This window comes from Chiloscyllium punctatum, chromosome 2 (genome assembly GCF_047496795.1).
Source record: "Chiloscyllium punctatum isolate Juve2018m chromosome 2, sChiPun1.3, whole genome shotgun sequence".
NCBI classification, from domain to species: domain Eukaryota; kingdom Metazoa; phylum Chordata; class Chondrichthyes; order Orectolobiformes; family Hemiscylliidae; genus Chiloscyllium; species Chiloscyllium punctatum.
The window spans coordinates 30,779,025-30,800,621 of NC_092740.1; the positions used below are offsets into that span (position 1 = coordinate 30,779,025).

Here is a 21,597-nt window from a genome sequence, read left to right on the forward strand (position 1 = left end):
AAATTTTGAGTTGTTTAGTTAAAATAGAAACATAGCATCATACAGTACAGAAGAGGTCCTTCAGGCCATCTGGCCTGTTTCACCAAAAATACCACCTACATTAGTCCCACTTTCCCACACTGGGCCCATAGTCTTAAATGTAATAATATATCAAGTGTTCATCTAAGTACTTTTGATATGACTTTTAAATGGTTTTAAAGGTTGTGAGTTTCCCCACCTCAACTACCCTCCCAGGTATTCATTCCAAACCCCATCACTTTGTGGTATACATTTAGTGTCTAAATTTTCATTGAATGGCATTGAAAGATATTTCACCCCATTTGCAAAACTGGCTCTGAAGACAAAAGTAGCCAAAAGATGTTTGGACCTCAACATTGAAGAGTGATTTGACAGATACAGCTATGAATGTGTATGCCACTTACCAGAAGAGCAATGTGCAGACTATGAGACTGCAATGTTAAAAGCTTGTGAACTTATCCTTAAAGTGTATCAATTAAAATTTAGAATTTTAAGAAAGGAACCTATCAGATATTTGTCAAAGGTACATTTTTCAAGAGGTAAATAGATGGTATGAGATCAATGGTTTCAGTTAAATTAGAGAAAAAAAATTGAGATTGTGAGGGAAAGCATGATTATGAGAGAATTTCAAAATAGCATTTCAGAAGAACATAAAACTTACTAAGATATCAAGTGTCAAAAAATCTGAAGAACAATAATTCCAGTAGATCCCCTGATATTTCACACAAACAGATGAGGGGAGATAATCATATGGAAACCCACCAGGAAGTAGGAGGAATAGAAAATCCACAAATGGAAAACTTTGTAGTTTTATGGAGAAAACCGAAGGGTGCCAAAATAATGAAGGGTAAAGGCTGGAATCTGAATGTAAATTACGGTAAATAACCTGCTTCCATTGTGATAAGATCAAACATACCAAAGTCAATTCCATCTTTGCATTGAAAGGGACACAGTTTAAATTTGCAGATTATTAATGACAATGATGCAAACTTCAATTGCATTCTCTATTTGCCCATCTATTTGCTACTAAAATTAAAGTCCACGAAATTAAAGATGCATTGGCAGCACATATACAAACATTGATGAAGGAGCAATGAATATGCTTATTTTTCAGACTGGAAAAAAGATACAATACTGTTCCCCAGGTGTTGGTATTAGAATTATTGGTCTTTTTAATGACCTTTTATGAGCTTCATTTGGGAGTACAGGATGTTATATGGAAGTTTGCAGGTGACATGAAACATAAAATCAAATCACAACAGACTTCAGAGAGACTGGTGAAATAGGTAAGCACTTGGTCGATGAATTCAAACCAGAAGTACATCAACTGATCCATCCCGGAAAGAAGAATGAAGAGTGGAAATATGAGTTAAGTATTCAAAGAGAAGTGAAAGTCACCATAGTTTCGGGTCACTGTAAGATGTATCCGATTGTAGAGAGATGACTGATGCTGAGTTTAATTGGAGCATCACCACACCTCAGGCAAGGTTGAGAAGGCAAGGACATCATGGTGACTTCAACTAGTACAGAAAAGAAGAAGTGCTGGGAATCACAGTGGATCAGGCAGCATCCATGGAGAGAGAGAGCAAGCTAAAATTTTGAGTCTAGGTGACTCTTTATCGAAGAAACATCTAGACTCAAAACATTAGCTTGCTCCCTCCATGGATGTTGCCTGACCTGCTGTGGTTTCCAGCATTTGGTGATTTCAGTGCAGGTTCCAGCATTAGCAGTAATTTGTTCCTCAACTGGTATAAAAGAAACTGTGTTGCTGGCATCATTCTGCATCACAATTAGTCATCCAGCCAGTTACCTGATCTCAAGATGAGGTAGGTGAGAGGAGGAATAAGACTTCTTGGGTGGGGGGTACGGATGTGTTTGAAAGTAGCTGGACACATAACAAGCTTGTTCGAAGGCATATGGGACTCTTGGCATCGTAAAGGGTAACATACAGTGTCAGTTACATCACACTGTAAATTTTTGCTATAAATTCTGTGTCTTACAATTGTGCCCTCCACAACCACCTGATGAAGGAGCAGCGCTTCAAAAGCTAGTGCCTCCAATTAAACCCGTTGGCCTATAACCCGGTGTTGTGTGAGTTTTAACTTTATATAGAGTAAAAGCATGGAAGTTGTGATAAAATTGTATAAGACACTGGTTAAGCTGGTTGAAGTATTATTTCCAGTTCTGTGCACTAAGCCACAGGAAGGATGTCAAAAGGAAAGGTGCAGAGGAACTTTTCTTGAGGGATGAGAGACTTCAGGTGTATTGAAAGACTGGAGAGAGGCTGTGATTGGTCTTTAAAACAGAAGAAGTGAAGGTGATGCTTGATAGAGTTGCACCAAACTATGAATCATTTTGATCAGGGGATATTTTCCAACAACTGACGGACAGGTAATCCAAGCGCATCAATTTTGGGTGATTTGCAAAAGAATCTGTGGTAACATGAAGGAATGTTCTTTTCCACAGACAGTTGTAATGATCTGGAATGCACTGCCTGAAAAGGTGTTGGAAGTACTTTCAATATGAACATTCAAAAGTAAATCGGAGAAATAGTTGAGGGTAAAAAATGTAGTGGGAAATGGGAAAAGAGCAGGGGAGTGGGATTAAGTGAGTGGCCCTGCAGGCACAGGGACAGTTGGCTGATTTGCATCCTTGATATGCTGTATCACTCTGCACTTCCGAAAACATGCAAGTTGCTGACTGAGCCAGACCATTCTAATATGTTGGGCGAAACAGAGGACTGCAGATGCTGGCGATTAGAGTCAAGAGTGTGGTGCTGGAAAAGCACAGCAGGTTAGGCAGCACATGAGGAACAGGAAAATCAACGGTTTGGGCAAAAGCCAATATATCCTGCATTGTAAGATCCAAAAGATATTAAAGAAAACAGACTATCAGTTTAACACTTTAGCAAAATGCTACACTTAATGACACCACTATAATTTGAGAAATGTCCAAATGGTTTGTTTTAAAAGTTAAATGATCCAAGTTTTAATTTGAATGGTGGTAGTACCATTCTTCCTCAGGATGCAGTCAGATCCCCTGATACCTACTGGAATATGGGAATATGATCTGCAAGACAAATTCAAAGATTGTGGAGATAGTGGAAAGCAAAAGTGAGCATTGCTCATTAAAGTTGGAAAGTAAGCATCCATGGTTTATTTTAAAATTTGGCTAGTAGCAATGTAGGAAACGGTGGGGGTGAATATCAGGGAGTCTTCTCTCCGTGAAGTTAGTGAAATCTAATTCACAACAGACTGATTGAGAAAATTCTGCATCACAGGGATTCTGTGTGTATGTGTGTGTGAACAGTTTTGAATATAAACTGGTTGATTAGAGACTCATGGAGACAGATTTGATCATTCTGTACCTCCAGTCTAATTCTGTCTCATATTTTATTAATTCAGTCCCAGAGTGCAAACAGATGCAATTGATCTACTGCTTGAGCGTGCAGCCAAACCTAATTTAGCTGAATTCAGACATGTAGAACAAAATTGAAATGGACCTGTTGGAAAATGCAACTGTCTCGAATAAAAACGGCGGAGAAAGGAGAAGTGGCTGATCCAGAACAATCCAAGAACATGTGAAGCTCATTCCAAGTTAACTGCCACCCTGTCTCCCCCCCCCCCCCCACAAACTGATTGTTTTATTCATGAAAGAACCAGACAGAGTAGCAGTTCCTCACTGTCCCTCAATAATGATCCCTAAAGGAGGTTGGGCTGTGTATGATTTTAACCTTGGTACAAAAGGTTGAAACGAGTGTAGCCCAGCCCTCCCTCTCTCCCACTACTGGGAGGAAACAGCTGGGAGCTTCAGCCTATCCTGACTGACTGCAGGTCCCCCGCTCTCCCCCTCCAGGGCCGGACTGTGTAATGTGATCCAGGATAGTGATGGGTAAGGCCGGTACAGACACTCTGTGAGCTCTCAAGTTATTCATTCTCACAGAGTGAGGAGAGACGGCAGAGAAAGGTGGGTGAGCAGCTGCTTGGCCGTTTGACCTAGCAGGCAGGGACCAGGAGAAACAGTCTTGGCAGAACACATGGTCATTCATGTCTGCTGTTCCCAGCGTTATGTTATTGTGATGCTTTGGGTTAACGCTTGATGGGATGAGCCGGATTGGAGGGGGTTTAATCTGAATCAGAATAGATTGTTACACTCACATGTGAGACACGGGGAGATTTCCTTCTGCTTTCACCCCTTTTCGAGGAAATGAAAGATTTAGCGCGTTACATTTGAAGTTGTTTGAGGACACAATGCAGTTTCAGACGGACAGTGTACTGGTGTTTGCAACTTGAGCTCGCTTCCGAATTGCTTTCAGAGAAGTTGGCTCCGTCTGTGTGATTTGCTTTCGAAATTAGCCAATTCTGTGTTTTGAAAGTGATGTGAAATCTTATTTCGATTCCAGCCAGTGTCCTCAAACAGCTAAGACAGAGGAACCACCTTCCCGTTGATGTTAATGTGTGCTCCATATCCAGCTGCAGGATTGCACGGTGATGAAGTGGAGCTCCCGGAGAGGCACTTGCAATCTGTGCTGCAGCCTGATGGGTGTGGGGAGAGTTGTTTTGGGTTTCTTTTAAAACCGATTGAACTTTAATGACTATTGATCGCTTTCAAAACAGCTCAACTTAATAAAGTGAGAAACGGAGCTGGTCAGCTCTTAGCATCTGTGGCTGGCTACTGAGGTGTGAGCGCAGTTAATTTGTGTTACAATTGTTCGTGAAGCTATGACAGTGGAATGTATGGGGGGGGGGGGACTGATTGTAGAATCGTCAGCTTTGCCACTTTGTGGCGAAGTCCACATAAGGGCAAAGATGGTATTATTTTGTTAACCTACTTTTTTGCCAAGTTGAGCAGAGTAGGTGAAATATTTCTATTGCCAGTAAGCAGGCTTTTATTTAGAAACTGGTTGATAGCAAAGTAGTCACCTCGCCCCCTCAGAAGTTCATGATCAACCTTTCTAACCTTTTTAAAGAGGTTATGATTGTTACTACATTTTGTGCTTTCATGTGTTAAACATGAATATGTATCACTGTTTTTACATTGTTGCTTCCACTTAGCCACTGCCTGCCTAACCACTTTTATCTCTTAAATCTATCCAAACTCTGAATCTACCAGGTAGTAATGCTCCGGATGATAAAGGTTGCTTATTTTGTTTCTACAGTTATATCCTCTAATACGCCTGCGTGTGTGTGTGTATATATGTGTGTGTGTGTATATATAGTTCTGTAAATTTATACAGGGACTTAGAAAGCCAAGGGCTTAATGAACTACAGATCCAGCGTTGATTCCAGGTGGAGAGTTAGCAACTATGTATGGGGCAGCACCCAAGGACGAGAAAGAGGCATTGTTCAGCAGAGAGCAAACATTGAATGCGGTTCCATCTGGTGGGACTTATACTTAAGCTCCCCCTACTGGGGAGTGGCAGAAGTCATGGGGAGAAAGTTGGTTGTGCAGCTCCCGACCTCGAGAGGGAAAAGTGTGCAGGCTGGATGGACCTGGAAAGGAGACAATGAAAACAAAATTTACCCACGGACAGGTTATAGAGAAATAAAAGCCATTCACTTAAAAAGACCACGTGGTACTATCTCCACTTTAGGAGCAGTTGAAAAATTGAACCCAAAATGTAATCAAAATTGCACTGCTTCAGTGACCAATCAAGTTTACCGTAAGATTTATTGACATAATAACTGATGTAACTTTTTAAGTGAACCCACGTGATAGGACAGGCTAGTAGATTGTGATTTTTGTTTCTCTTCCTTTAAAAGTTTTGGTTTTGTGTAGAAGAGTGGGTGCCTGGTGTAAAAGAGGTTGTCATCACAATAAAACATTTTAATTAGAGTGCTTCCATGACTAAGGAAATTGATTTAAAATCACTAAAAAGAACTTTTCAAAATCTCTGCTAAACCAACTAGTAATTTCACTGGTTTACACAAGTAAGTTTCTTCATACTGTGTTTTACTGTCAAAATATTTTCAAATATCCCTAAATTTTGTGTTTATGAATATGAGTATGATTTGAAAAGTCTTCCTGAATCTGAACATCAATCAAAAAAAGTGTCACACTCTGACCTGGGACTTGACCAGTTTCACGGATTGATCTGACCCAAGCACTTTGATTCTTGAACCAGTGGGAAAGACTGTGGAAAACATGACCTTGAGTGGTTTTCTACATAACTCATGGACTTCAAATTCCCCAATTACTTGCTTCTGGTCAAATCATGATTGTGCTGATACGGTTAGTGGATACTGTATCACCAAATCTTTTAACTGTGACTTAGTGCCTTCTGAACAAGTCCAAAGGTTTAGCAGCTGTACAGTTACTCTTGGCAGAACTTAGTTATTGGATTGCTTCTGTCACTCTGACAAATTGCATGGGTTGTATTGTACAAGTATGCCAGAGACTTTGTGATACAACACATGCTAGCTCCAAAGAATAACAATTGTGTGGAGGGAACAAGATTGATACATCAACCAAGTGACAACAATTCCTGTTGGAGAAGAAACAGAGTTAGCTTTCATTTTCCCTGACACACATCCACGTGGCCAGGAACAGCTCCTCATGGGAATGCAGCTGTGTCCGTGTGTATACATTGATGAGCCGGTGCCAGGACAGTACTGCTTCTGTGTGAAGCGATGCTACTCCATCTGTGAAGCTCCTAAAGCCTTCTGAGTCTACATGACCCACTTCCTCTGCTAACTCTCCCTTTCCCTTTCCAATTAACTTTAGTTTTCTTCAGTCGCTTGATCAAAAACATAGCTTTCCCCAGCATTTTTTTATTTCACTCGAGGGACTACAAGTTGGTGACAAAATGGAAAGGGTTACACATATTGCTACCATTGACTTAGTCAGCTCTGTTGACTTGAGGTAAGATTTGATCATGTAAATCTGAGTCAGTAGCTCCTCCATTTCTACAAATCTGTGCCACCTCTGAATCCATCATGGGAAGGACCACATCAGCCTACTCAAGTTTTCATTTGCTTTACTAAACGTGACAAATAAGTTCATTTACTGATCCAAAGTAATTGAGTGATAGGTGGGTATCAACTTTTATACCATTTCTTTCAATATCCATTGTGTGTGTTTGCATCATAGCCCCATGCACATGCACACACACAGATGCACAGAATCTCAATTCCATTGCTCAATGACCTCTCATTGGTTTACAACCCAATTCTCTGCTTGTGCTGATTTGGTTATGTTGCCAGAGAGAGGTAGAAATATGGATCATGCAGCCTGAGAGTGTGGTGGAGGCAGGTATTCTCACAACATTTAAGAATCATCTGGAGGAGCACTTAAAAAACCAGGGCATAGTCGGCTGTGGACCAAGAAAAGGAAAAGGGATTACAGGTAGTATGATTTGGTTTTCATTGACCATGGACATGATGGGCCGAAGGACCTATTTCTGTGCTGTATGACTCTATTGTGAGTGTAACTCCTGTCTGCCATCCACTTGAAATAAGTAACTCCTATGAATGCATTCTTTCATTTTTGATGCAGCTCAGATCAATGAATAGCAAAGGCACCTCTTGAACCGAGCCCATGTTTGCTCACGCAGTCCCTCCCAATGCCAGATTGAGCCACCAGAGGAAGTATTGTGAGACATACCAATCTGACGGTGTTTGGGAAAATGCTGAGGTTTCAACAGGTGCCAGATTAATCCTTCATGTGCCATAATTGCTTGCAGAAAGCCAGCCTCCCAGGCAGACTTCTCAAACCAAGCTGTTGTGCAGGCGGGGAAGAGTTGGTGTTTCAGTACAGTTTGCAGATTGAAAATCTGAACGTAGCTCAGTCTCCCATAATTTACCTGGATTGAAAGGCCCATGGGCAGAGAGCTCAAAACGTCACTATTGTTGGTTGGTCTTTGAAGGTAGTTACTGGGTTTTATGCTTCAATGTTATAAGGAGCCTCCAGTTTTCTGCCTGTTGATGTCAATCTTAGCTAAGTAAAGATACATTTCTAAAACTTGTCAGAGAAACAGAATCAGACAAAAAGTAGGTTATAAGGAAGTGAACAAAGTGTACAGGTCTACAGAGGAAATTCCAGAGTTTGGGCTGAGATAGCGGAAGACGTTTGTCATTGGTGGAACTGCATAAGGGGCTGTAGAAAAGTTGGGGATGATTTTGGAGGTCAGGAGCTCAAGTCAGGAATGTAGCAGCTAGGTTACTGATAATTCAGGTCAGTGTGAAAAAGTGGCTGTGTTAGGTGAGGGGTGTTGGAGGATAGAGGGGGATGGAATTAACACTAACAGCGTGGAGATTATGGCAGACTGAAGAGCCAATGGCTTGGGTCTCCCCAGTGTGGAGCTGTGACTGACGTTGTGATGCATCGGATGTCAGCTTAACTGACTAACAATGCAGAAGAACTGGAGTAGGCAAGGGGATATCTAAAGAGGATGATGGCAGGGGAGGGCTATCTGTCATTAGTATGTATATGGAAGTTGTCTCCATACCTTCAGATAGTGCCCATCTAGCTTAGATTTAACTCTCAGCCACTAGCACTACTGCATTGTTGACTGTGAGATCCTGATATGGATAAATTGACTGCAATGTTTTCAATAATAGTGACAATATTTCATAAGTATTTAATTGACATAAAATGCTGGGAGGTTATAAAAGGTGCAATATAAATGCAAAGCTTTCTTATCTTTTTGCAAAGCCACCTGAAGACAGTTAAGAAGACATTTTGCCACTGGCAATGAATGGATTAGATACCTGATTTTGCAGATCTATATTAGATAAGCATTCTTTAGTGCAGTGTCTGCCTCAACAAAGCATCAACTTGGTGACCTTTTTGAATCATGTCAATCGCATTAACAGGGAAGAATGTTAATTTTAGCTGTGAGAAGACTGATCCTGCTTGTTCATGTTGTCTTGTGAATGGCAGTATAGTGGGAAGATCTGGGGCAGATTTCTTTGTTAAATGTTTGAAATAGTTCTCTTTGAGTGCGTTTGAATTCTGGCACTGATTTCACTCTATTACATCATGTGGATGATTCAGATGCCATAAAGAGCAGCTTAATGGAGCAGAACAGTTACTGTATTTTGACCTTTTCATATTAGCACTTTATGAACCATGTAGGAATGTGCAAGTTGACGCAAAATCCAAGGGCTGCATCTCTCGCTTACAACCTCTCTTCCACTCCATTCCCTCTTCAGAGTAATATTGGGCTGCCGTTCTGGCTTTGCACTGTAGACATTGGCTCTCTCATTCACGCAGTCAGTCATTGTGCCTGTGGTAAGACTGTGACTGTCCAGAGACCATTCAACCTGTTTCATAACTGAGCATTTGGTCACTTGGTAGCAGTTGGGATTGTGGACCCTGACCAATCATTATCACCCTTCCTCCCCAACATATTTCTGCTCACCATCTTGACCATTTTACTTTGCTCAAGCAACTCCAGTTTTTATTTTTCCAGTCTTTTATTTTGCTTTCGTTGTTCCAGCCATTCTTTTGTATGACTTGAACTGTTTTCCGTCCAGTTTCCTTGCCCTGACCACCATCTTCTGGACATTATAACACTTAGTGCGGCACAGCTCTATATGTGCCTTCCCTCCAACCCCATAAGCCAATGGCTAATCTTCACAGGGAAAGTTGTATTATGGGGGCGAGATGGACAGGCTGTGGGAATAGGGGTTGATTTGGGGAAATCACAGTCAAAAGTGATCATGACTTTCTCTACTGTTGATATATCTTGCGCCAGTTGCCCTTTTCCCACCATGAGGATATAAAGTCACAGACCCACTAAGGTCATCTACATCAGCACTGAACAAGCACCAAACCTTATAACTGGAAGCCCATGTTGTTGAGTAACATTCTGCATGACACATGTCCCCACTGAGGATAAAGGGTAGGGTTACTGACAAATATATGCAATTTGGAAGCCTGGATTATTTTGTGACGTACACACTGCTCTCTCACTTTTCAAAATACCAGGGAGCTACTCCACTTGTGCAGTTTACCAGTTCATCCATCAACTCAACTCAACTCTTATTGAGTCAGTTTGATGGTCTTACATTGACAGAGGTTGCCTGTTAGTGCTGCATGGCACAGTGCCAAAGGATTGGCAGCTGACTAGTGTGAATGCATTGTATGAATCCCTGATGACTTTCTATTGGGAGCATAACTCACACTTGGGACGACTTATGTAATTTTTCAGCATGCTAAATGGCTCAGTCAACCTCCCAGTTTGGGAGCCTGAGTTTTCCATGGGGCTAATGTACAAGGAGAAATTTAGAAAGGCAGTTCTGAAGAGAAATCTTTCAGGATAGTAGCTGTTCGCATGTGTGTGTGTGTGTGTGTGTGTGTTTGTGTGTGTGTAGCGGCGGGGGGGGGGGGACACCAGACTTAGCGCACAATTGCCATCTAAAGCCATTGCTGTAGGTCATCATTGGATGAGGTACCAGAGGTTTGGCAACACATGTGAAAATTTACTCCAGTAAGGTCACTGTGAGAATCATTACTGTGATTATTCAGTGGTGAGCAGTTTGTTTCTTCACTCCATCTGAAGAAAGGGAACCTGACAGCTTGTGATTACATGAACTTCGACTTCAGTTATTCTCACAAACATCACCTGCAATATTTGTACATTTCCTAACTCTTGATGAATTATTCAGATCAGGGTCATTCCTCACTCTGCAGACATCAGCATATCTGTCAGGGCATGAGACTCCGAGCAAAGCTGTTTTCTTTTCGATATCGTGTGGGAATGCCAGCGAGGATTGGTGATGTTCGTGCACCAACTCCCTGCATTTCAAAATGACTCCTGGTTCCCAACTGTGGAATGAATAAATCAATATTATCATGGGACTCTGTTCCCAGGTTCACAAAGAGGGAGTAATTTCTGACGAGGTAAACAGAGGGCATTTGGCTGGATTAAAAAAAACACAACCCTCATACTCTCCTAGTATTTCATTGAATCCCTACAGTGTGGAAACAGGCAATTCGGCCTATCAAGTCCACACCAACTTTCTGTTCCCACCCAGACTCACCCCATATCCCTGCATTTCCCAAGGCCAATCCAACTAACCTCCACATGTTTGGACCGCAGGAGGAAACCAGAGCACCCAGAGAAGACCAATACAGACATGGGGAGAATGTGTAAACTCCACACAGATCATCTGAGGCTGGAATTGAACCTGGGTCCCTGTCGATGTGAGACAGTGGTGCTAATCACTGAATCACCATGCCGCTGGTGCCAATATATCCTACCTATGGCACTAGAGCCTTGGATACATAAGAATTTATCAATTAGCAGAGAAGGCCATTCAGGCCCGTTGAGCCTACTCCATGATTTAAAAAGGTAAGACCTGATTGAGGCTTCACCAATCTCCTGTCTTCCCCAATACTTGCTTATGCATCAGGAATCCATCTACCTCTGCCTTAAAAATATGTAATAACCCCTTCACTGGGCAGAGAGTTTGAAAGACTCCCAACACTTTGATAGACAACATTTCTCTTCATTTATGTTTCAAATGCCTGACTTCTTAGTTTTAAACTGTGTGCCTCAGTTCTAGTCATCCCCACAAGAGGAAACATCCTTTCAATATTCCCTCAGTGAAGTCCCCTCAGTATTTCTTATATTTCATTCAGATCAGATCTCTATCTTCTGAACTCTAGTGGGTGTGGGCCCAGCCTGTCTCGCCAAGATGACTCCCCTCCCCATCCCAGGCATCCATCAAGTGAACCTTCTCTGAACTGCTTCTAATGTATTTATTTATATCCATTCTTAAATAAGGAGATCAAAACTATGTACACAACTCGAGATGTGGTCAAGCCAATACCTTGTAGAACTGGAGCAAAGCTTTCCTACTTTGATATGCCATTCTACGTGCAATGAACAACAACATTCCTCTTGCCTTCCTCATCACTTGCTGTACCTGCTGACCAACTTATTGTGTTTCAGTATACCAGGACACCCAGATCCCTCTGTACCTCCAAGATCTGCAATCTGCACCATTCATAGCACCATTGTTTTTACTGTGCATTAAGTCTGAGTCAGAAAAACTGAGATCTGTTAGTATCTGCTGATTGAGGTTTGCGTGCATTGCAAAGCTTTGTCACTTCATGTTATCCATGGCTGATGTGGTCGCTGTCTTTCTTCTGTGCCAGAAAGTTGAGAGTACAAGCCGCACTCCAGGACTGAAGTGAAAGATCAAAGTGCCTCATAGATGCCACTGTTGTAGATGCCACTGTTTGGATGAGATGCTGAATTGAGGCCTAGACTGCTTTTTTTGCAAGTCACCCCTGTGCTCAGTGAACTGTGTGGTCCTTGTATCGAAATTTTAACCTTTCTATATTTCTTTTCAAGTCCCCTAATGGTCTCTTCCATCCATATCTCTGTAGTCTGCTCCAACTCTATAATCCTCCAAGTTAACTGAGCTCATCTAAATCTGCGAGTTTATGCATTCCCTATTATAACTGTTCCTTGCATGACTTGATGTTATGCTTTGTTTTAGAATGCCCCTCTGAAGTTCCTTGGAACTGTACATGAAAGATGCTATGTAGATATAAGTTGTTGTTGATTTTGGACTGGGCTTCCATCCTTAACTGGATGGCCAGCCTGCCTCCTGGACACGACCTGATCAATTCAGGGAAAATCACAGGACAACAGCTATTTCCCATACAGGGTGGGTTTCAGACCTGGGACGTGGGTTCTGTGCTGCGGTGAACAGCCAGCAGAGACTGATTCCATCAGTTTCCAACACTGATCAGTTTTTGTTTTCACTCTTTCTGAAGTGGCTGGTAACCTACCGAGACAGGTCCCCAGGAGGCTCCCTGATTCTCATTTCCCAGCATCAATCCAACTCTTCACCGCTGCAGGAAATAGCTGCACTGGGATCAGAAAGTGTACATTAAAAAAAACGTACTCTGTTCAGGAAAAGGTCAGCAGAAATTGATTGTCACTCAAAAGAACAGCGCGTAGGATCAGCAAAGGCAGCCTCTGCTGCTTCTCTGAATCTGTCCTCTGCACAGTGGATTAAAAATGATAATTACAATGAATATTCACCCCAAAAAGGAGGTGAATATTTCCAAGATGACTCTTTGGACTGACCTCGCCAGGCATCAGCCATGACTCAGTTGGATTCAAGCATGCGCCTGATTCAGAAGGCTGTGTTCAAGTCCTACTCTAGAGATTTGAGTGTAAAATCTCAGTTGACACTTCAGTCTGTGTATTGTGGGAGTGCCCTACTGTTATCATCTTCCTCTTCTCAGTCTGAAAAGCACCACAGCAGAATTTGAAGAATCACAGAATCCCTACAATGTGGAAGCAGGCCACTCAGCCCCTCAAGTCGCCTCTTCAGATGGGTTGAGGCGTGGCAATGAGAGTTTAATTTAGGTAAATGTGACGTGCTGCATTTTGGGAAGGCAAGTCAGGGCAGCACTGGTATACTTCATGATTCGGTCCTGGGCAGTATTTGCAGTGCTGGTTCATAGTTCCTTGAAATTGGAATCCCAGGTAGACAGAATAGTGAAGATGATTTTTGGTATGATTGTCTTTATTGGTCAGTGCATTGTGTATAGGAATTGGGAGGTTATGTTGTGGACATTGATTAGGCTACTATTGGAATATTGTATGCAATTCTAGTCTCCCTGCTGTAGGAAGGATGTTGTAAAACTTGAAACAGTTCAGAAAAGATTGACAATAATGTTGCCAGGGTTGGAGGGTTAGAGCTATCGGGAGAGGCTAAATACGATGGGGCTATTTTGCCTGGAGCATCGGAGACTGAGGGATGACATAATAAAGTTTTATAAAATCACGAGGGGCATGGGTAGCGTGAGCAGCCAAGATCTTTTCTCTGGAGTGGGGCAGGTAAAACTAGAGGGCATAGGTTTAAGGTGAAAGGGAAAGATATAAAAGAGACCTAAGGGGCAACTTTTTCATGCAGAGGGTGGTGTGTGTCTGGAATGAGCTGCCAGAGGAAGGGGTGGAGGCTGGTACAGTTCCAACATTTAAAAGGCACATGGATGGGTATATGAATAGGAAGGGTTTAGAGGAACATGAGCTAAATGCTGGCAAATGGGACTAGATTAGTTTAGGATTTCTGATCTGCGTGAACGAGTTGGACTAAAAGGTTTATTTACATGCTGTATATCTTAATGACTCTCTAAATTCTGCACAATTTAAAAAGCTGGAGTGAATGGGTTCATTAGTAACTTTCAAAATGGACATACACCTGAAAAGGAGAGATTTTTCAAATCTATGGAGAAGAAGTTGGAACTCACTGAAGAAGGTTTTTGAAGACAGGTTCGTGAGAATACGGATCACGAACCCCCTCCTCTTTTGCTGGTGGACCTTAAGAACTAGCAAAAAAGTTGAGTGGGATGTTGCATGATGTTTAATGTCTGGGATAAGGTATTATGAGAATTAACTTTAAACTGGTTTTAATTAATTAATGTGAATAAGTGACATTGTGCAGTTGAGAAGAATGAGAGGAGATCTGATTGAGGTACACAAGATGTTGAAGGGATTGAAAGGGGGCAGGGGCAATCTAGAACGAGAGATCATGGTTTGAAAGTACTGGCTAGCAGATTTAAATCAGAGATGAGAAGAAATTGCTTCTCTCTAAGGGTCACAAATCTGTGTAATTCACTACCCCAGAGTAAGGTAGATGCTATGACATTGAATAAATTTTACGGAAGCGACAAACTGATTTTTGATCTTTAATGGGTTATGGAGAGTGGGCAGGAAAGTGGAGTTGAGGCCAATTTGAGATCAGATTGGTGGAGCAAGCTCAGATGACTGAATTACCTCCTCCTGCTCCTTGTTCTTATGGACTTAATGAAAGTCATCCAGTGTCTCCTTAGGGTTTAAACTAAACAGTTTAGATCATGTGCTCAGATCCTGACGGATATATATTTTACATCATTCTCAAAGACAAAATACTGCAATAAAATAACATTTTTAAAGTTTGAATTCAGTGATTCTATTGATTGAAAATCTCAAACGAGCAACTTTCTATTTTCGTGCTTAATCACTCATTAGGCTTTGGTGCACAAATGATGCATTAGTAGTTGCATCAAAAGTGTCTCTCTCACTTGCTCGCGACTATTATCCTAACTCACCACCCAATCAGAAAGGGATTTTAAAAATCAATTTATTTATATTGAGGGAGAGCTGTACTGATGCAGGATGAGGGAGTTGTCTGGGAGAAGAAAAACCTCTTAAAATAATAATAATAATTACAGCAATCTTTTGTTTGGGGATAAACGAAAGGCAGACTTATTTAAACAAAACCATTTGGATTAATGATAAGGTTGAAGTCTGGTGCTGGGAAAGCATTTAAAATCATCGCTCCTGTTGAGCACAGTCATCACAAGTGGAGTCTGTGACCTTGGTTTGGGTGGGAAAAGCCATTTGGTTATTCTGTGACAGCCTGAGAGCTCTCTTTATCACAGGATAGGGTCTGTCAAACATTACTGATTGCTGTCTCCCTCGCAGCTTTCTTCCGCTAACCAGCTGAATTGTCATTAATCAAAAGCTGACGAGATTTCCTGACACCAGAAGAGGGAGTTTTCAGGCCCCATCTGAAATTCTACTGCACGTACATAACAAGACAAAGCGACTTGTATGTTTCCTGCGTGTGTGTGGTATGAAAAATCAAAGGGTGAAGTCAGGGCAGGGGTGTGGTGGCTGATGGGAAACTTAAACAGCGAGCTCACATGGGTGCTGTGTTTGTGTGTTTACTTCTCTCGCTTGCCTGTCTCCTCCACATCTCGAAGACTGGGCTAGTTACTGCCTGGCTTTTACTGTGATTGGCCTGTCTTCTGCTTCAATTCTCCATTCTTCCCTGAGAAAGCAGCTTGCTTGATTGTACGCCCAGTTAGAGAGTTCCCATCTTCCACTGTGTAACCTCATTAATAAATTTCCTCACTGAATAATGGCAGTCTATTGGACTACAAACAACCTAACCCTACAATCTAGAGCCTGGCACACATGCCTTACCCATGTGTCTGGGCACAAACATACGCACATGGGTACGAGGGCATTTTTCTTTCTCCTGGCTCAGAGGAAGCCAAAACTAACTAGAGTCATCTTGTACCCTTCTACCAGTGCCCATTGCAAAGGGCAGTGTGTAGTTCATCTCAGAGTTTGGTCAGAGCTGACCTGAGAGCTTTCTGATATGTGTGGCTTAGTATTGTGCTTTGTGCTGTGAGCTTTGAATACATCTGTTACAAACCCCTTGGGCCATCGTGAACTGTGCATTTCAGGCATGGATCGAAGGATAGGCAGGGAGCAGAATGGAAAAGTAGTTCTGGTTTGCAAAGAAGCATTCGGTGTCAGCCCATTTGAGCATAAATCTGTATTTTCCAAATAACAGTGAAAATAGCAAAAGCGTATGTCAGCAAAAATAGGATTATTGCCTAAATTTTCCTGGATGGCAAAGGTAGGAATGTTAATTTAGATAACTGCAAGGCTAGATATCTGGAGATATTGATAAGGAAGGAAATATTCTTGGTTTCTGCAGGCTATCAGGCCAATAACTCTAGGATGGATAATTTTTGTTTTAATATAGGTGTCAACGTTAAGACCTAAGCATCTAAAAGCAATCAGTGATCTTTTCAATAGGTGTTGAAGTTGATTGCTGTGGCAATGATTGCATTAAGTAGTCATCATAGTTGCAACAGAGTAGGCGCTCTGCCCAGGTTAGGGCCACGGTTGAAGTCTTTGTTTCTCATGGCACTGCCTGGGTGTGAAGACATGCCCACTGCACACTGTCAGAAACAGCAGCAAATGTTAAACAAAAGGAACACTGGTGGTAAGTGGTCAGCCTACTGCCCCTTGAGTCTGCATCATCCTTCAGTAACATTCGGACTGACCTTTCAGATCAGGTCCCACTGGCAAAACAGAAACTGCTGAAAAGAAAACTCAGCAGGTCTGGCAGCATCAGAACTGACTTCTTATGAAGGTGTGTCTCTGGACCTGAAGCGTGTACTCTTGTTTACCTCTCCACAGATGCTGCCAGACTGCTGAGATTTTCCAGCACTTTGCATTTTTGTTTCAGATTTCCTGCAATCTGCAGTTCTTTGGTTTTTCAAAGGCCAAGATTAGCCTTCATACAAGGAGCGAGTTTGTTGTTATGTCAAGGATGGACCTTGGACAGGTTAACCTGTCTTTTGTTCCTGTTATTTCCCTCAATGTGGCTGCATTGACATGTTGTTGTTCCCATTCTCCATGTTCGTGCCGTATTTGCAGAACACATGGATGTTTTAATGGATTTGAAACAGAAGTCTCTGCCTGTTGTTTTAACTGAGGCATAATCCCTTATGAACTTGCTGGCAACACTGTCAATGTTCATTTCTAGCCTCCAAAAGTTTGACCACAGACGTTTGAGCTTCAGTTGTCCTTGTTTTATCCTCAAAGGCAAACATTTTTGAAAGCATTGTCCGTTTGAAGTCATTTGAGCCATCTGCAACATACTGAAACGTTCTCTGTTTCAGTTCGTAAATGTACCATGGGTCACGAGGCAGGATTGCACAGCTAGATGGTCCTCCGTGCAGTGTTCATTCAAGGAGGTCGATGGCTGTGGAAAACTCGCAGCAGTTTCCACTTGATTCTCTGACCAGTTTATTCTTTACTCTTCACCAAGAGAGTCAGTCGATCCTCTTTTGACCAGACCTGACTGACCAAACTGTAATAACAGAGAATGCTGGAAATTTCAGAAGGTTTGGCAACATCTGTGGAGAGAGAAACCCTTTCACCCGACTCTGAAGATTTTTCATTCAAATTTCATTACAGGGCCCAAAAATGAAAATCAAAGGTGACAGTCAAATGCATAAGAGAATAGTTTCAGGGATAGGTTGGGCACAGGAAGGCTGGGTCTGGATGTTATGCTCGTTGGAGGGTCAATGCTGACTTGAGAGGCCAAATGGCCTGCTTCCAAACTGTAGGGATTCTGTGAAACAGAACTCTCTTCTTGTGAGCAGCTAAACACTCTCTCTCTAGCCGACATGTACTGTAGTCTGCCCACTCGTAGTTGTGGCTCTATTTGCTGCCACACTGAGGCTCAAATCTTCCAAGTGCATGTTACTGAGAGTATGCTTCAGGGCAGTAGCTAACTGAAGCATTCAGATACATGCTTGTCAACTACGTGATTTCATTTCCCCTGATAGTATTGATTTTTCAATCTTGTCACAAGTTCTGATTTTACCTTGATGTGTGCCGATAGGCTGTAGCAATTCACTGTTGACTCAATGAGCATTTATTGTCTCTTTCCGCCCCTCTTCCCAACTACCATTATGACACACACCTTTGGAATCCTTTTCCCTTGTCGGGCACAATCCTATTCTATTCATTTCCTGTTCTGACTCCTATAATTCATTGACATGGTCTAATTTATCTGTCTATCTGTCTATCTGTCTATCTATCTATCTATCTGTCTATCTATCTATCTGTCTGTCTATCTATCTATCTGTCTATCTGTCTATCTGTCTATCTGTCTATCTATCTATCTGTCTATCTATCTGTCTATCTGTCTATCTATCTATCTGTCTATCTATCTATCTGTCTATCTATCTATCTGTCTCTCTACCTCACAATCTATCTAATGTGCCTACATCTATCTGTTTCTCTATCTCACTTTCTATTAAATTACATGTCTCTATTTATCTATCTATCGTGCTATTTAATAATGTGTCTCTGTCTCCCTGTCTGTCTCACTCTGTGTCTCTAAATCTCTCTCGCACTCTCTATCTCTCTCTTTCTCCCTCCTGCCCCCTCTGAACACACGATAGGCAGTTCTGCAGAAAAGCAGCAAGGTGGAAAGAAAAATCTTGCATTCGTATAGCACCTTTCATGGTGTCAGGACGGCCCAAGGCCTTTGCAGCCAGTGCAGTACATTTTGGAGTGTAGTCATTATTCTGATATCGTAACCATAGCAACAAGATTGAATTTTAAAAAACCCTTAAAATTGTGTGGGAAGATCCCACAGATAGCAGCATGTCACCGACCAAATAATCTGCTCTTTAGTGAGGGATAAATGCAGGCTTCTTGAACCAGTCATATTCCCCGTAAGACTATCGAGCCGGCCGTGATAGGTGGCACAGCAGACAGTGAGGCACTCTCTCAGTACTGACAGATGGTAGCAGCCAAGATTTAAAAGCCCTAAGAGTTTGAGTGCTACCACCGAGCTTTTACTGGCATCAGGTAAAAGCTTTGTCATCAGACTCACAGAGCTGCCTCGACGCTCACTCTTAAATAAATGTCATTCTTTGTGTTATATTTGCATCCAAAAGAGCTGTCTATGGACAGTCAGCATGGAGGAGTCACTCAGTCTGACTGAAAAGGCGCGAGACTAACCTCGGTGATTTCGGCCACTTAAATATATGCCTTCCTGACTCTTGTGCACAATGTGATCTCCAAGTGATACCATCACTGCTCACAGTTGGATTGAAAATGATTTTGAACCTTAAAAAGAAAAATCATGAATAAAATCTTTCCCCTCTTAAAAAATAATCAGGAATCAAAGTGTTGTGCAGGCCGTGTAAATCGATATTTCTGTCTGTCTGGGAATGTGCTTGCCAGCCTTTGTTTACTCTGAATTTTATAAATTGACAGAAAGGCATCCTGAGTTTGTTAAAACATTGCTGTGTGTATGCCTGAGTGTTGCAGTGTTTGGGGTTGGGGATTTGCTGTTAAGTTTTAACCAGTGCAGTCTGTGCTCTTGTCAGCGCCGCTGAGGGGATCCTGTTTCTCTAAGTAAGTGTAAAGCTTTTGGGCACTCCTCCAGAACGTCCCCTGGGGGGGCCAGGAGCTACCCAGCTCGAGACTCTCTCTCGCTTGGCGTCAGTCAGTGCCCTTTTATTGTATCCATCTTCAGTTAATGATCTGCAGAGTTAGAGTACAAGACTTTTAAAATAAACACTTCATTATAAATGTGTAATGGAATTATTTGAGCTGCTTATTAAGAGCTGGGTTTTATGTTGGAGTACTTGACTTCCAGGAGATCGTTTTTCATATTTGCTATTTCATTCCCCAGCCCCCAAAATTTTCTGCCCTCTTGCACAAAGATGCTGGCAGAGGATTTCCGATTCTTATTCCGACGGTAAGCCATTAAAATGAATGGCTTTCTGTCAGGATTACATTTGGAAAACTGAGGCCACTGGCTCTCATTGGGGTTATAATTCCAGAGATAATAATCGTGCTCTCTTACCTTGCTGAGCAGCTATTCGTCACACATGATCTTTTGACAAGGTTAGCCAACCTGGGAGGACTGTACCGAAGGCATATCCTGTCATCTTCACATCTGCTCGGAACACGCTCACACACATTTCTCCCAACCAGTTATTGATAACCCGTTAGGGGCTGAAGAGATCATTACTTATTTATTTATTTTTCACGTTCCTGAGTCCAGGGTTGGCGAAGCACGTTGTAAACCATTTCTGCCGCCTGGGTCGGATCAGCTAACTCAACTCAGATGATGGATCAAATGTCAGGCCTTGCTCATATCGCTTGGATTTAACAGGGTTTTTTTTAAATGATGAATGGTTTTGATTGATTGAACGGAGAAGGCATTTCCTCCAGTTGTCATCAATTGAAGATTAATAAAATGGAATGCTTTTCTTGTTAGTTATAAAAGCGGCAGGGACTGTTGCCTCTTTTAAGGGAAAATTAGGTATGTCATTGAAGTAGAACATGAAAGTAGACTGTAAAGAGAAAGCACAGCAAGGTCTTAGTTATTGAATGTTTTGGCGAGGGGCTGGCATCAACAAAATGGGTCCAGTTGCCTGCTCAACTATAAATCTCAACCGTTCTCTCCCACATGTTGAACATCATCTGGGTGCTGAGCTGTGAAGAGGAAAGTTTAGCATCACTCAACAATGTGTTTGTCTGGTGTTTAAATAAATACCGGTACAAATGCTCGAAGCCTTGAATAATACCTCAAAAATCTATTCACCCAAAAATAGGAAGGTCCTTGATTTATTTTTGAAGTTAAAACTCTGTTATCATAAAGAAGCTTCTCTCTCACCAATTCACTTTGAAGAAGGGGGATTGTTATGTTTCTGAAATCATTCCGTTTTAGAATAGGTTTTGATGCATTGTGTGGCATTCTTTCTTAATACAAGTAAAATATTAGTATGTAACATGATAGCTTCTGAAGATATTTTAATAAATTTTGACCATACTGAAGGATTACACTCAATGGATTTACTCACAAAGCTTCCTATTCTTTGGCATGTAGAAGATGCTAAAATATGTGCCCATTGGCATTGCTCTGGCCATAATACTGGGCCTGTCTTCATGTATACCTTTGTTGCTCAGCTTTTATAGATGTAGTTCATTATTGTCCGAGTGGAGTAGTAGCAAATATTTGATTCCAACTGCATAATGTATCAGCCAAGTGCCTGTTTTACAACACTTTTTTCACACTGGATGGAGTACCTGCCAGCATATTTTACCCAGAGACAAAGTCAACATATAAAGCGATGTGTCAAATCAGTTTTTGTCTTTGATTAGATTCCTTACAGTATGGAAACGGGCTAACAAGTCCGCACCGACCCTTCGAAGGGTAACCCACCCAGACCTATTGACCCAGTCGAAGCAAAATGCTCAGACACAGTATAGTTTTACCTCCTTCATCTTTA

General features: G+C 41.8%; 1 protein-coding gene across 19 annotated transcripts in view; it reads left to right on the plus strand.

Moving 5' to 3' along the window:
- The window catches only part of LOC140495521 (teneurin-3), a 2,480,372-nt gene that overhangs the window by 2,081,663 nt on the left and 377,112 nt on the right, over nucleotides 1-21,597 (plus strand). The window contains exon 1 of one of the 19 annotated variants that reach the window (XM_072594657.1): nucleotides 3,843-3,984. The exons of 16 other annotated variants lie outside the window; for them this stretch is intronic. Coding sequence is in view for 1 of the 3 variants with exons in the window: in XM_072594650.1 (XP_072450751.1) it covers nucleotides 3,906-3,909 (4 nt within the window). In the remaining 2 variants the exon portion in view is untranslated. Of the gene's footprint in view, nucleotides 1-3,842; nucleotides 3,985-21,597 lie in introns of those variants that run through there. 2 more of the 19 variants (XM_072594650.1, XM_072594660.1) reach the window with 2 other exon arrangements.